The following is a 16,010-nucleotide window of genomic DNA, read 5'->3' as shown; positions in this document are numbered from 1 at the left end:
ACAATGCCCGGCCTCATGTGGCGAGAGCATGCAGGCAGTTCCTGGAGGATGAATATATATATAAATATATATATATATATATATAAATATAAATATATATAAATATATATATATATATATATATATATATATATATATATATATATATATATAAATAAATATAAATATATATAAAAATAAATATAAATATATATATAAATAAATATAAATATATATAAATAAATATAAATATATATATATAAATATAAATATATATAAATATAAATATATATAAATATAAATATATATAAATATAAATATAAATATATATATATATAAATATAAATATATATAAATATATATATATATATATATATATATATATATATATATAAATATATATATATATATATATATATATATATATATATATAAATATATATATATATATATATATATATAAAAATTATATTAAAAAATTTACTAGCTAAATGGCGATTCTATTGCCAAGGTGTGCGTAGAGGGTTTTTGAGATATGCACATTGACACCATGCCCTAAACAGTCACATGTGACAATTCCAATGACAAGCAATTTGCCTGCCCCCAGAGAACCCGAAAATTGCCCATGACAATACAATCAATCACCAAACAATCAGAACAGTTCTTTTCTATTGGAAGACCAACAAAATGTAGAGATGCTCAGCACAATCATTGCATGTTAACTCAAAAAATATATGATTAACATTAAAGAGCCTTTTACCTTTTATCATGTGTTGCTTTGTTGGGCCTTGTCTGATTAGTACACCTCAGTACACATTAGTAACCTTCCTTATCGGGCTTATGCTACTCTGAAACAATGCCTGAACTTTGTATTTTGAGCACTTCTTGCGTTGTGTGGTGGATTTTTAATAGATAAAATAGTAAACTGTATATTAAACTAACCATGTTTCTAACATTTAACCTTGTGTAAAAATAACATATGGTAATTGAAACTATGACTAAATTTGAACCTTGTGATTAACAATGAAGCAATCATTAAAACAAAGTTTGCTTTACCTGTTAACAGAAGGGTTTGTCTATGAAAACCAATCAAATTGTGGGGAAATTATGTAATGCAGCATGACATTTTTGCCAAACCTCCTTATTCTATAAAAACTGTTGTATTCTTTTAGCTGGTGGGATTCTCAATGGAATTTGTCTGAGATCCTCCGGCCTTGCTGCTTCTTGGGGGAAATTCTCTGAGAACTGCTCGAGAGATCCTCCGACCGTGATTAAAGCATTTAAAAGACATTTGCTGAGGTCTGTTTGTCGATTATTCCTGCGCAGGAAGTAAGCTAGTTACGGGAACAGGTATTAGCACCCAGCCGACGTCGATGCGTAGACTCGCTAGGGTATTGGATTAGACTCAGCCGCCGTCGATGAGTAGACGCACTAGAGTATAAAATTAGACTCACCTGACGTCAATGTGTAGACGCACAAGAGTATAAATATTATAGGCCCAGGTAGACTTAGGTCAGATGAGATAGGACTTAGTTAGGTTTAGGGAAAAATCTACGACAGTTGTTTTTGCCTTTTCGCGATGACCCGCTTAATTTAGTCCTAAATTTTAAGTCGCTTTGGACAAAAGCGTCTGCTAAATGACTAAATGTAAATATAGTACACAGTGTGAGACAAGCAAAGCAACTGATTTAACAAGAATTTCTCAAAATTTTGTTTAAGGCTTTTATTATGTAAACAGTTGTATGTCTCCTCAAAAAAAGTCCACACAATCAAAAATATGAGGCCAGTTCCAATTATTGCAATAACAATAGATCAGAAATGTCCACCGTATTTTCAACAAGTCTCTAAAAATGTAGCAGCATTGCTGCAATGTGTTGTTTGAGGCAAAGAAAAATGCAAGAGAATCTAAGACACTAAACTAAAACAGAAACCGTATTTAAATGAAGAGTTCCTGTATCACCACAGATCAAAGTTCTTTGGCCGTGATTGTGTTTTGGGCTGGACAATTGATCTGACAGTCATAGTCATGCCCTGGTCAGCAGTCACACCAGAGTACCAAAAGTACTGAGAGTACAGAAACCCAGCTGACTTGTGACACCTGCATTTAGTCATCATCCTCTTCATCGGAGTCCATTACCCGACGTCGGTTAAACTGGAAACAAAACAGAGACATTCACAGAACATATGTTTACACTTTCATTTTTACAATCTTGAGAACAGATTTTTAATGATAGCTAAGTACTTACCTTTACAGTTGTTTTCTTCTCTGTTTGTTGACTAACTTTCTCCAGGATCTCTATTAATCCAGCCTCTGTAATCTAAAGATACAACACTCGATGCTAGAAAAATGTACATTCTAAAACACATTATTAATGATGCTTCATCTGGCATCTTACTTTTCCTCCAAGCTGTCCAATGCGAGCCATCTGAATCAGGTAATTCTCCACTGCTTTTGCTTTATCTGGCTTTACAAGAGCCAAATTACTCACTAAAGAAAAAGCAGAAGCAACATCATCAATATTAAAAGTTCATACAAAAATAAAAATTCTATCTTTTACTCACCCCCATGTTTTTTCCCAAACCTATAAAACATTTGTTCATCTTCAGAACGCAAATCAATGCATATGCATAACGCACATCAAACATAGTAAATGGATACAGAAAAATGTGACCCGTGTTGTCAAAAATAATCGCAATGAGCAAATTTCCAAAAATTTGGCTATTTTCACATACATCTATTAAAAAAATCTTCAAAATGATTTATGATTTGTTGGAATCAGACCAAAAAAAAAAAATGACTGAGTTGCATCTATTTGAAGTTTTCTGAAGGTTCCAAAACAAAATCATCAAGCAACCATACTTTAAAATCCCTGATAATACCACCAAATTTCATACACACCAAGTCAAAACCAAGTATCTATAGGAAAAATATATATTGAACTTTTTTCCCCATGATATCACAATTGTTAGATTAACATTAATGAGACTGCTACTGTAGCTGTAAAACAGTAATTATTGATATTATAATTACTTAATTGACTGTAAAACAGCTACTGTAAAATGGACAGATCTAATATAATGTTACACATAAGATTTTTTTTCACAACAGTTAACAAAATGTTCACTTAATGCCTGGCTCACACTACAGGAGTTTTAGGCCTATTTATCCCTGATTTTTCCCTCCCGAGAATCGGAGAAAAAACCTTGTCGATGACCTCGATCGGTTCTGATGTTCGGCGCAGATTATCTGGTAATGTGAGGCGTACACAGATTGAATCTTGCACCTCCCGATCTGCTCTCACACAAATCGGGCTCGCCCCGATCACATCAAACATGTTTGATATTTAGGATTTTAAATCGGGATGAGCAAGACTGTGGTTACATCAGTACTATCAAAATAGCCAATAAGAAACAAGCAGGGCTGTCGTGGTGAATGAATTTCCCTTGAGGTAATTTTGAGTGACTCAACAGCACGATATACGTTTTTATCTCCATTTATTTATTGCTAAATAAATAAGTGTTATGCTGTGGTCAGCAGTCACGAAGACGAGTACATGTTCAGTAATGAAAACGAAACTAAAAAGCATGTTAAAACGAAGTGGAGTAAAATGAAGATACAAATGTCAAAATATGGGTCGGGTCCACATAATATAATAACCACAACATAAACCTGACAATGAGCTTGTTAGGCCATTGCTATATAACAGTTAGTTCCTTGAATCTCACTTTACGAGAGACTTTCTGCTGATATTTCATCAGTATTGGCATTGATAGTCTCTGCGCTTTCTAGACCGGCTGTCCAGTTACATTGTTACGCCGTCAGGTGGAGGGAAGGAGCAGTCTTTGAGTGAGCCATTAAACTGTTCATTCAACAGAAATGTAAAAAAAAAAAAAAAAGCACATTCATTCAAAGATAGATGTAATGAAACAAGCTGTTAATTATTGTAATATTTAATTTGAACTTTGAGTTCCACTTTACAAGGCTCAGCTGAACAGCAATGCGGCGCATGGGCAACGCTGAAGCTGATGCCTCACTTCATGATCAATGGCATTGATTCATTGTATTGAACAGCGCTGACGCCATTCATTAGACATCCTTAAATGTTAAAAGGATGATTTTTGAAAGATTTCGCTTTCCTTGGTCACGGCTACCTTTTCACAAATATGATTTGATATGAAGGACAGATATTGTGTTTACGTGCTTTTCCGCTTCAGATCTGCAGCGTGAGATCGCGTGAGGCGCTCACTCTGGCACGATAATCTTGATAACATTTTGTAGTGTGTGATGCGCCGCGATTTTCAAATCTTGTAGTGTGAGCATGTTAAAGATTTGAGGGAAGAAAATCTGCAAAGATTCTCCTTAAGTGTGTGCTGCAACCAGATTTTTCAATCGGTTAGGGATTTTAAAACTCCTGTAGTGTGAGCCAGGCATAAGACATAACAGATAATGTTTGCATGAATACACTCCAAGACAAATATTTTGAAATACTGTAATTTCTGAATGTGAATGAATATTCACAAAGTTGGAATTCTGCACTTTACAACGATACCAAACTTGTGCTGAGGGGAAGCATCAGTAGTCGAAAAGCAAGCAGAGAAAAATAAAACATTCAATGGATTATTAAAACAAAAGAAAGATTCAGGAAGGTACACCTCTCAGAAAACATACAAATAAAGATAATTTTAGATGTTTAATCACTATTTAGAGCATTGGGATCACTAGCTTAATGAACAAATTTTTAAGAAAACCTCAAATTTGACCAAAATTGAGATTTTTCACTTGTTTTGCCTGCAGCTCGTAATTGGCCCATGCGCATTCCGACTCATTTTGCCAGCACGGGTCACAAATACTTGCTTAGTGCGTGAGAACAGACCAGAGATGATATGGAGTTAAACATAGTTGAGCCAAGTCAAGTCATCTTCATTTATATAGCACTTTTAACAATGTAGATTGTTTCAAAGCAGCTTTACAGAGATAAGCGTATAATTTAAGGTAACAGAGCAGTTCTTTAATAAAGTTATTTTCCATCTAAAGTTAGTTTTGATTGATTCGCTTCCGTCACAACGATCATTTGTTATTAAATTAGGGGCCGCTAAGACGACACCATTCTCTCTACACAGACTTTAAAAGCGAACCTGTGATAAACGCTGATGGCGTTCACATGCGCATTAAGAATTGGTTCTATAGTTATGTGCGTTTGAATATATGTGCGCAGGTTTGTTATTCCCTACAAACCAAGCCTAAACAAAGTACTGGTCTTTCCTTATAAATTTTGATACAGAATTTTATTTTATTTTGTCACTTCGGGGTAGGTACGTGAAACGAATTTTCCCAACAACGCTTTATCTGTAGAGTGGTAAAGGGATCCTCCATAGGGAGAGACTAGTTGGCACTTCAGCACTGCGTTGTCATCGGGTCCAGGCGAAGGTCCTTCGTCAGATCTAGATTCGGCCTGGATCCGGCAAGCTGCGGGAAAACCTCGGGATAAACAAGGACACTAAAATTAGCGTAGATGCCATTCTTCTTATGATGTAACGAGTACATCAGGATTTATGTGAAGTGTTCCCGGTTCCAGCTGACCTAATCTATGCAGCCTAATATTGAATTATAGAAGTCTATAATGTATTATGTGAATGCTAGGTCAAAGAGATGTGTCTTTAATCTTGCTTTGAACAGACAGAGAGTGTCTGCTTCCCGGACAATGTTAGGAAGACTGTTCCAAAGTTTTGGTGCTAAATAGGAAAAGGATCTACCGCCAGCAGTCGATTTAGATATTCTAGGTATTATAAACTGGCCAGAATTTTGAGATCGCAATAGACGTGAAGGACTATAATGCGTTAAGAGCTCAATCAAGTACTGCGGAGCTAAACCATTTAGTGCTTTATAAGTAATCAGCAATATTTTAAAATTTATGCGATGTTTAATAGGCAGCCAGTGCAGTGTTGACAGAACCGGGCTAATATGGTCATACTTCCTGGTTCTGGTAAGAACTCCAGCTGCTGCGTTTTGGACTAGCTGTAGTTTGTTTATTAAGCGTGCAGGGCAACCACCCAGTAGAGCATTACAATAATCTAGCCTTGAGGTCATGAACGCATGAACTAATTGTTCCGCATTTGTCAATGAGAGCATATGGCGTAATTTAGATATATCTTTAAGATGGAAAAATGCGGTTTTACAGATACTAGACACGTGACTTTCAAATGAAAGATTGGTATCAAAGAGCACACCCAGGTTCCTAACCGACGACGAAGACTTAAGAGCAGCCATCAAGTGTTAGACAGTATTCTAGGTTATTACGTGTGGGAGTTTTTTGTCCAATAATTAGAATCTCTGTTTTTTCAGAATTTAGAAGTAGGAAATTACTAGTCATCCAATTTTTTATATTAGCTATGCATTCCGTTAATTTTGTGAATTGGTAAGTTTCGTTAGGTTTTGAAGAAATATACAGCTGAGTATCGTCAGCATAAGAGTGGAAGCTAATTCCATGTTTCCTAATGGGTAAGGGTAGCATGTACTAAGGGTAGCATGAACAGCAACGGTCCTAGTACTGAGCCTTGTGGTATGCCATACTGAACTTGATCGATAAGACATCTCTTCATTTACTGCTACAAACTGATAACGGTCAGATAAGTATGATTTAAACCATGCTAGTGCAATTCCACTAATGCCAACATACTGTTCAAGTCTATTTAAAAGAATGTTGTGGTCAATAGTGTCAAATGCAGCACTAAGATCGAGTAACACCAATAGAGAGATACAACCACGATCGGATGATAAGAGCAAATCATTTGTGACTCTGAGAGCTGTCTCGGTACTATGGTACGGTCTAAATCCGGACTGAAAATCCTTGCAGATATCATTTCTTTCAAGAAAGGAACACAGTTGTGAGGATACTGTTTTTTCTAATATATTTGACAGAAAAGGCAGATTCGAGATCGCCTGTAATTAGCCTTTCGCCGAGCCCCGCCCCCCTTAGTTACTGTTGCTATGTCCGACAAACAAATGGTCAAACACGACCAGCGCGACACATTGCCATGACGGGAAGAGGTATATCCGAGCGTGTCAGTGACCTTTTTTGGAGCAATACCTCCGCGATATCCTCCAGATCGAGGCAAAAGGGGTTACAGAGTGCAGTGGAGGGATGTATTCAAAATATAAAAATACGCAATGAAGGAGACACGACTACTATCTACGTCTCTATCGAGGCTAATGCTTACCAGTGTTCATACACATCATGTGTGATATGACAAAGAACAAGGAAACAAGTGTTTAAAAGCATTGAAAGACACTCACTGTTGTGTTTTTGTGTGAAAGAAAAAACTGTCTCTGAAAATAAAAGTGCTGTCAGCAATAATTTCTTATGTGTTTTTTTTCGCATAAACACTAACGTTATATGTGACTAAAATTTCAAAACACATGGGAGTTAACGTTATATTCTCGATGCTGTAGTTTATTTTATCAGTCACAGTTTATCATTAATAAAGTTTAATTTGACTTTTCAACTACAATTAGGCAGGGTGAACTGAAAGTTTTTACTATATTTTAGCTAACGTTATAACGTTATATCGTTGACAAAAGTATGTGGTGCATTTTCTTCCAAAAATGTTTTTCTTTCTCAAATTCATGCTTCAAGTTGACAAAGCACAATAAACGAAATCACACAATAACTGTTTAACCAGACATAGCCTTAATTTGCATCTAAATAACTTTCATTGATTGTCTTTCATAATGCACTTACCATAATATTTATTAGGGGGGCAACGGATCACAAAAATCGCGGTTCAGACAATATTATGTTTTTTGAGTTACAGATAGGATAGTTTTTCAGATCAGAAAAACAAACAAAAAAACCTTCAAGTAGCCATCGATACCACAGCCAGCAGACATATTTATGCTTCGTAATGTTCGACACATTTAACTGGGAGTGGGGCCGTCCACACTGTTTTGTCTATTGTAGGCACCGCTCACGTTGTTTTCGGCTTTGGGAATGGAAAGAACACAACTCCTCCAGACAATCTCTCGGGGTATCTAGTGTCCAATTTACAAACGCCGTGGGCGCACCGCTTCACCATCTTGCTTGGAGTCAATTTGTTTGTCGGACCTGCTCACATAGTAACGGTTGCTATGATGTGTGATTGGACAATGGCCGTTTTGGGGGAGGGGCCGGCGATAGGTCAATTGACTAATTCTGTAGGATCAAGTTGCGTTTTTTTAAACAAGCGGTTTAATCATAGCCAGCTTAAAGGTTTTTGGTACGTATCCTAGAGACAAAGACGAATTAATGATAGTAAGAAGAGGATCTATGACCTCTGGGAGCATCTCTTTCAGTAGCTTAGTCGGTATAGGGTCTAACATACATGTTGTCGATTTAGATGAATTAACAAGTTTGCAAAATTCTTCCTCTCCTATAGGAATAAATTAATCAAATTTTTCAGGAAAAAGGGGATCGCGCATATTGAACTCAGGGACAAAAATTATAAAATGAGCGAGTACATCATGAATCCATTTTCCTAACCGTTTTTTGGTCTTATCCTGAATCACTATGGTCCACCAATAATAAGTGTTTATATTCTGACTATTTTAGACTGGTTCGGGTCGTACTGCTGCGGAGTAGCCTAGTACCTGCGTGACTCATCATAGACAAACAGAGAAAAGTAGCTCCGGCTACAATGTTCTTCCGCAAGACGCATGCAGTTCTGTTTAATAACCGCTAGAGCGCCAAAAGTTAAGTACTGCAGCTTTAAAATAGCTTGAATGCAACTCTACACCCTTGCTTCATTTTGTATACACTGATCCATGAATATTCTAATTAGCCCCGCCTCCACTCACGCCAGCTCACAGATTCACTCAGCCAACTTGTCGAGGTAAAGGATGGTATTGCTCTTTACAACATCGGACACATAAGCTAATTAAAGGGATGCCCTCTTCAGGTTGAACGTGGCTACTGCAGTTGAATTTTCCTATTGGCAGTTGTGGTACCCTGTGACGTAAGATGGCACCAGCTCACCACGCCCTTGATACGAGCTCATCACGCCCTTGGCAGCCCCTGGTACAAAAGCATCTTGTTCCGTCAAAACCACTGTAGGGAGTCAGGAGTTGGAATTGCGAGTATTGAAAACGATCAGAATAGCGTATATTAGCATCTAGTACCAATAATGAAAGTATCGGTCTCATTCTGGAAAAAGTGGTATCAGTGCATCCCTAGTAACAGACCTATAGAGTCATATTATTAACATTGAATTTAATGCTCAAATGTAAGAATTTGACATGAAAGATGACGCATACATTTAATAAGATAAAAAAGGCCTTTATAAAAGTAAATAATGCCCTGGGGTAAATATAAAAAATATGAAGATTTAAGCTAGTAAAAGCTGACAGAACACTGATGACAGTTACACAAATGTTGGATGTAAACAAATAAATAGATACAGTATCGTCAAACATAATATTGTGATATTCATGTGTATCGATATTTTCTTACACCACTAAACAATAAGATGCACAAAAATGATGAAAGAATATAAAAAATATCTTCTTTGTTTTCTAAAGATGAACAAAAGCCTTATCGGTTTGGAACAACAGCAGAGAACAATTTCTGCTAAAAATAGAGAAACAATATTCGAAGGCAAAGCTGTCCCGGTCAAATTTAAATACATGCTTACATGATAATACAAGTAATAGCTTGTCAAAGGTTTGTAAATGGACTTACACCTGGCACGGGCAGACTGATCTAAGAGTTGAGCCAATACAGAGTTCCTCATTTCAGTCTCTCTGTGAACGAAACAATAGAGTTGAATCACTGTTCTATATTAATGCACTGTCATCATTTAAGCGCATACACACACACACACACACACACATCACTCGCACTAAGAGATCGGAGATCGCACTGCACACACAGAGACATTCAGGAGCACAGAACCCCAAAACAGCTTTTTTTAATTAATGATCTGTAAGACTGGGGCTTTTTTAGTCCTGTTCATTGATTCAAGTACATTTTTTGACATTTGGGTATAAAGGGTTTTAATTCTAATATATGGTGTAAAATGTCTGAGTGCTGCCCTCTTCAGGTTGAACGTGGCTACTGCAGTTGAATTTTCCTATTGGCAGTTGTGGTACCCTGTGACGTAAGATGGCACCAGCTCACCACGCCCTTGATACGAGCTCATCACGCCCTTGGCAGCCCTTGGTACAAAAGCATCTTGTTCCGTCAAAACCACAGGAGTTGGAATTGCGAGTATTGAAAACGATCAGAATAGCGTATATTAGCATCTAGTCAGCATAGCATTTATATAGTTATTTATATTATTTCGTGTAGCCTTGGTAGTTAATTCGCAGTTAGTGTAGTATTGTTAGAAGCATAGTTAGTTAGTAGCATAGTATTGCATCAGTTAGGATAGCTTCAAGTTAGCGTAGATTTTTAGCATTAGCTTTATCTGTATTTAGTACAGTGGTTAGGATGGGACGTAGATATAGTGTTACTAGTTGCAACAGCACAGCCCACGCTGAGAAGCGACACAGTGCCAAATGCTGCTCCTCCTGCATGGACTCCATCACTGTAGCGGCGTCTTGATGTGAGTGAGCATATATTTTTAGTCACAATTTATGTTCCTTCCTATTAGGCTAACGTTAATCCTCTGGGGTCGACAAACGCGCCGGTGTGTTTTGCTCGATTTTTTCCACATAGCAGCAAAATAGACTTAAAATATTATTTTAAGCCATAATTTTATTGTAAAATTATTGTAAAAGCAATACAATTATTTTACCATATTATTGTCCTTTATGGTCTTACAAACTTAAGAAATATGAAAAATTAAACTGTTAAATGTCTACTTTTTTATGTGTCCACTTACAATCGAAACAAAACATTGTGCTTTTGTAAAATAAAGAAAATAAACAGGGTGTGCCTTCTGCCTCTTGGTCCCCATGAACTTTTTTTCTGGAGCACGTCTCTAAACTTAAACAAAACTCAGCGAATACTAGTCACACACGCATGAGCTATATATCTTTATAATCATTTAAGCCTCTGCTATTAAATTATCTAATTCAAAACTAAAATAAATATTCTCTGTTTATGTAATCTGTATGAAAGGATAGAGATGTCAGTCGTTCTCATGGCAACTCATCTGCTCACGTGAACTTGCCTACAGAGAGCGTGCGCTATTGAAACGTGGGTCTCAGAGTTGTACAAATGAGGGTACTTTCCAACCTCTTCGCACAATCTCTCTTGCATGTGTTCCAGTCTGTAATAACCGACATTTTTATACTTTCAGTAAAATATTTCACTGCAAACACAAATAACAGCTTTAAGGGTGCTTTCACACTGGCAGTTTAGCTCGAAACGGGGCATGGTTTGCATGAAATTAGTAATATGAAAGCTGTCATGCGGACCTGGGTGCCGAACCAGAATCTACCTGAAGGAGGTGGTCTGAGTTCGGTTACATTCAAACTCTGGCTGTGAATGTGAAAACAACACAGACACGGGTGTGCACTTGTTCAGGAAGTAAAGTAACCTACGCATGCGTTTTAGCCGATTACGTATTTATTTAGTTCAATAATGTAAGGGATGATGGTGTTGTTGATTTATCTTGGATAAGAGCGAAAGTGAGTCTGCAGTGTATTTGCGCATAACGCGCGCAATCAGGACAACAAATTAATGGCAATCCACTGTCTCCTCAAAAGAGACTTTTTGCAAGCATCAGAATGCGATGCACATACAGTAAACCCAAGTGTCGTTTACTCAGCTGCGCATAATAGCACCAAATTAATAAAAAATACAATATATTGACCTGAGCTCTGTTTTCTATCATGAGCCATGCATGTTTGTGATGACGTAAGATGAACACAAATGCACCAGGGTTCAATAGAATCAAGTTGAGTGTAAAACCAGACCAAAGCTGTGGGGGGCACCGGGAACAGTCATGCTCAAACTCAGACCCCAGCAAACGTGCCCAGTGCGAAAGCCAGGGGAGCAGCGTTTCATATTATGTTGAAGCTTCCCCGGGCGCCGCCATTGGCTATCAGACCATCACCTGCTGTTAGCATCCCATTGACTCCCATTCATTTTGGCGTCACTTTGACAGCGAATAACTTTACATCTGAGGCGTTTAAAGACTCCATTTGTCCATTATTTATTTCTAAAGAAACACGAAAATGTATACAAGGCTCCATTACCTTGTATCTTACGTTATGGCCCACGTAGAAGCAGTTTTTGTAAAAATAGGCTAACGATTGCGTCATAACCACGCGACTCTCTGTCGCACAGTAGAAAATTACCGTATGGACAGGAGGAGAAGCTCGCGCGCAATCGGGGGGACGTGGAGGCAAAATGACAAAATAATTAATCAGAATACTTAGCAAAAGTTTATCCTGCTCTTATCTCATGGACACCTCCTACTCACACTCTCCGTCTCTGCAAGTTTCGGAAGGGAATGATTCAGATTTCGCTTGGCACAGCTACTAGAAGACAGACGGGTTGCTCACGTCACATCTACGTCGTCAAGCTCAGTTTGAGTCTGCGCAGTACGCTCGACCATCAGGAAGTTAGTGCTTCTAATTGACTTCACTTTCCTCCGTTGAATCCAATGGGGTCGCTGTGTCCAGTTTATATACTGTCTATGGCGAAAGCCCTCTAAGTTGTCAATGCTTGGTATAAGCAGGATAATCCATGACTAGCTGTGCATTAAACCGGTGTTTCTCAACTGGTGGGTCGTGACCTAAAAGTGAGTTGCAAAAACATTTTGAGTGGGTCATGGAGTGTGCAGTAAAATAAACAACAAAAAAACATAATCCTATGATTTTATTTTGGAAGACGTGGATGAAATTTGTTAACACTTCTTATTTGTGACTGATATTTAATAGACATACCTTATACTATATATTCATCAGTGTTAGTTATATTCTCACAATTTGTGTGTATGTTAAGTGGGACAGTACTTGTATGTGTCAGTCATTTTTGTGAAATACATTTGCTTGTTTAAAAAAAAAAATGTTTTATTAGGCTACAATTTTATAGGCAAATTATATACTGCATTAACAACTATTTGAATTCACTCCGCTTTGTGTCGGGTAGTTCTTAGCCTCCACGTCCTGCATTAAAATCGTTTAATGCACTGCTAGCCGTGGATTATCCCTTAATCAAATTGAGCGTTACATTTTATTTTATTAAAAAGGTGTAAGGTGTAAATTTAACTATATAAACAAATTTAAGAGACCTTCTGATCTTGAGTAACAGTAATGTAAAAGTACAAAATAATTGTTTAAATTTTTTTCCAAAGACCAATAATTATTAATACAATTTCATATGCAACACAGAAACTTTTGTTTGTTATTATTGTTGTAAGTTACCTCTGTTTGGCTTCCTGTTGCCCCTGTTGGTCACTGGAATGGTCCTAAAAGGAGATATGTAAAATTCACACAAATCATATTTCATCATTCTATTCCAATTAAGACTTTTAATCTAAATGAAGCCTATAAATTAAGAAACGAAACCATGTAAGGAATTTGACTGTTAATCGTCCATGTATGCTAGGACTGACTATTGAACTTCATGTTTTGAAAACATTTAAAATGTGTTATGGTTGCTTCTGGTAAGTATCCCTTAACATTGCAGAAAAATAAAAGTTTTGCATCTTTATTTCTAAATGAACGCAATTTTAGGATGAATATTTCAGAGGGCTGTCGCTTGATGTAACGTTAGCCTTAGCCTAACTAATAGCCACTGCTAGCTAGCTTCCGTTTACTCCACTGAAATCATAAAAATAACTCTTTATAACTGAACTTATGTTCAGTATGAAGCTCTGGAGCCCATGAATATACATATAAAAAAAGCATTTATATTTTTAGCCTGTATAACATTTCACACTTGATTAGCTCAATGGCTACAATTTGCTGTCGGTTTACTAAACAACAGCTCGAGAACTAGACTAACAGATATTAAACAAAACAGCTCGAGAACGAGAACAGATATTAGAGAGCGAGATGGACTTTAGTGCGGCCCAGGCAACAAAAACACGAATGATGTAACGTTAAACTGATTTCACTCATATTTAAGGGCCGGACATGTGCTGTTCAATTTACCGCTATAAAACGCGATATTTTGGTCGTTGCGTTCTCTGTTTCTCTTACCCCATGTTTCGCCTGCAGTTCTGCCATACGTTGCCGTCTAATGGCTTCCAAATCTTCATCAGCCATGGTTTACACAGAGATCTTCCAGAGAGAAATATGACGAATCGTGTGTGTTCACTGTTTTGTGCTTATTGATGGAGAGACACAGCAGATGAAGCTATGTTGGGTCCAGGTTGTATTAATCACAACCAGAGCGATCGAACCTCACCGATCCATTCATAAGGCAGAGTTTGGCGGTATTTTTTAGCAGTTAACACTTATGACGCTCAGACTGTATCATCCCTTTCCTAACATACTTATGCCGCGTTCCAGACGAAGTCGGAGCTGGGAATTTCAGCGGTGAAATGGAGAAATGTCCCACTTCCGACTAGCGTTCCAATCAATCGCACGTCAAATTTGCATAATCACCACATGATGTCGCCATGAGACACCGAAAACATTTTGTGTTATTGTGCCAATTATGGCAAAAACAAAACAGAAAATGCTCGCTGTCGCTTTGAAACCAGCCGACGAAAAGCAAAAAATAATGTAACATTATATATTGCACTATAAAGCTAATCATCTCAGAAATAGCCTTTTGGGTTCCCAATGACCAAAACATAAAAAAAATCATATATATATATATATACATACACAATACACATATATACATATACATATACATATATATATATACTGGGGCGCTGTAAAGGGGGGGTAAACGATGACGATTCTCGGGGCCCATGACTAAGAGGGGGCCCAGAGATATGAAGGTAAATCAGTAGCAAAACTCGAGAGCACGTAGATGTGAATTTGAGAACTTGTACAATAAATATTCCGAATATTTATTGTACAAGTTCTCAAATTCACATCTACGTGCTCTCGAGTTTTGCTACTGATTTACCTTCATACAGAGAAGCCCCCAATAAAATTGTGGTGCTAAAAAAAAATATTTGATAGTAAAAATTATTAACTTTAAATTATTCTATTTGCTGTTTCCTGGTGTCAAAAAAATGTATTTGTTTAGGAAACACAAACGTCCGTGGGCCCCTCTTGATTATCATAAAATGGTTCAGTCCGCCCAAATTGTATCCAGGCAACACAAATAAGCTTGACTTCACTTATAGCGCCGGCAGAATATCAACTTGACGGAAGAGGAAGTGAAAATGCCTCAAATGCGCGTTGCGCGTGGCAAGCGCGCTCATAATGTAAGAGACGCCGGCACGACCACAACATTGTCCAAATTGTTACATTTCATTTTTTTCCAAGGAGCTGTTTTGTTTATGCTCCTAAGAAGAGTCTATTATAGCTCCATCATTGGTCAAAGTGTGTTAGTTTTAATAAATAAAAAAATTATAATAAAAAAATATTTTGTGAACCGTTACACCCCTACTATCTATATCTCTCTTACCTATCTGTCTACCCCTCTGAAGCAATGGTTGAAGCAATTTGAATGCTGAGAATCTTTACTAAGACGATTTGAAAAGTTAGTTTATCTGTTTATTGTTATGAATGTTTGATATTTACCAAAAACATCACTTTGCAGTGTGTTGTTGAATGAGTTTTTTTATAATAAATGTATTTTTAATTAAAACATTTGTTAGTAATAGTCATTATTGGGATTTGATCTGGTGTTTTACGACTGCATAATGGGTGCGATGTAGGTCTTAATTTTCATTAAAGTGGTCTTAAAAAGGTCTTAAAAAAGTCTTAAATTTGGGGTGATCAAACCTGGGGAAACCCTGGAAAGAGGCAAAGGGTCGACAGTATGTTACCCAATATTTCACAAGAAAAGGTGGGTTTGTAAGTAGGCCTAAATTGTTAGTGGACCGCCCGTGACAATGATCGTAGCCTTCGGCACTTTCCTGTGCGTACGCACGCTTTGTACATGAGGCCCCAGGTCTCTATGGTAGCATTTTTCGAC

General features: G+C 37.2%; 1 protein-coding gene across 2 annotated transcripts; it reads right to left on the bottom strand.

The window, feature by feature from the left end:
* Positions 1-1,991: 1,991 nt before the first annotated feature.
* pdcd5 (programmed cell death 5) lies at positions 1,992-14,534 on the bottom strand. 2 transcript variants are annotated; one of them, XM_079874248.1, is made up of 6 exons: positions 14,108-14,517; positions 13,328-13,371; positions 9,690-9,751; positions 2,376-2,467; positions 2,226-2,297; positions 1,992-2,131 (listed from the first exon to the last, which is right to left on the bottom strand). In XM_079874248.1, the coding sequence occupies exons 1-6, from the start codon at positions 14,171-14,173 to the stop codon at positions 2,084-2,086; spliced, it is 384 nt and encodes a 127-aa protein (XP_079730374.1). In that variant the 5' UTR covers positions 14,174-14,517; the 3' UTR covers positions 1,992-2,083. The 2 variants fall into 2 exon arrangements, with proteins under 2 accessions (XP_079730374.1, XP_079730375.1); XM_079874249.1 differs by lacking the exon at positions 9,690-9,751 and having other exon boundaries at positions 14,108-14,534.
* Between the last annotated feature and the right edge of the window lie 1,476 nt (positions 14,535-16,010).

The sequence above is a fragment of the Squalius cephalus genome (genome assembly GCF_949319135.1).
Source record: "Squalius cephalus genome assembly, chromosome: 6".
NCBI lineage: Eukaryota > Metazoa > Chordata > Actinopteri > Cypriniformes > Leuciscidae > Squalius > Squalius cephalus.
This window is presented reverse-complemented; position numbering and strand designations above follow the sequence as displayed.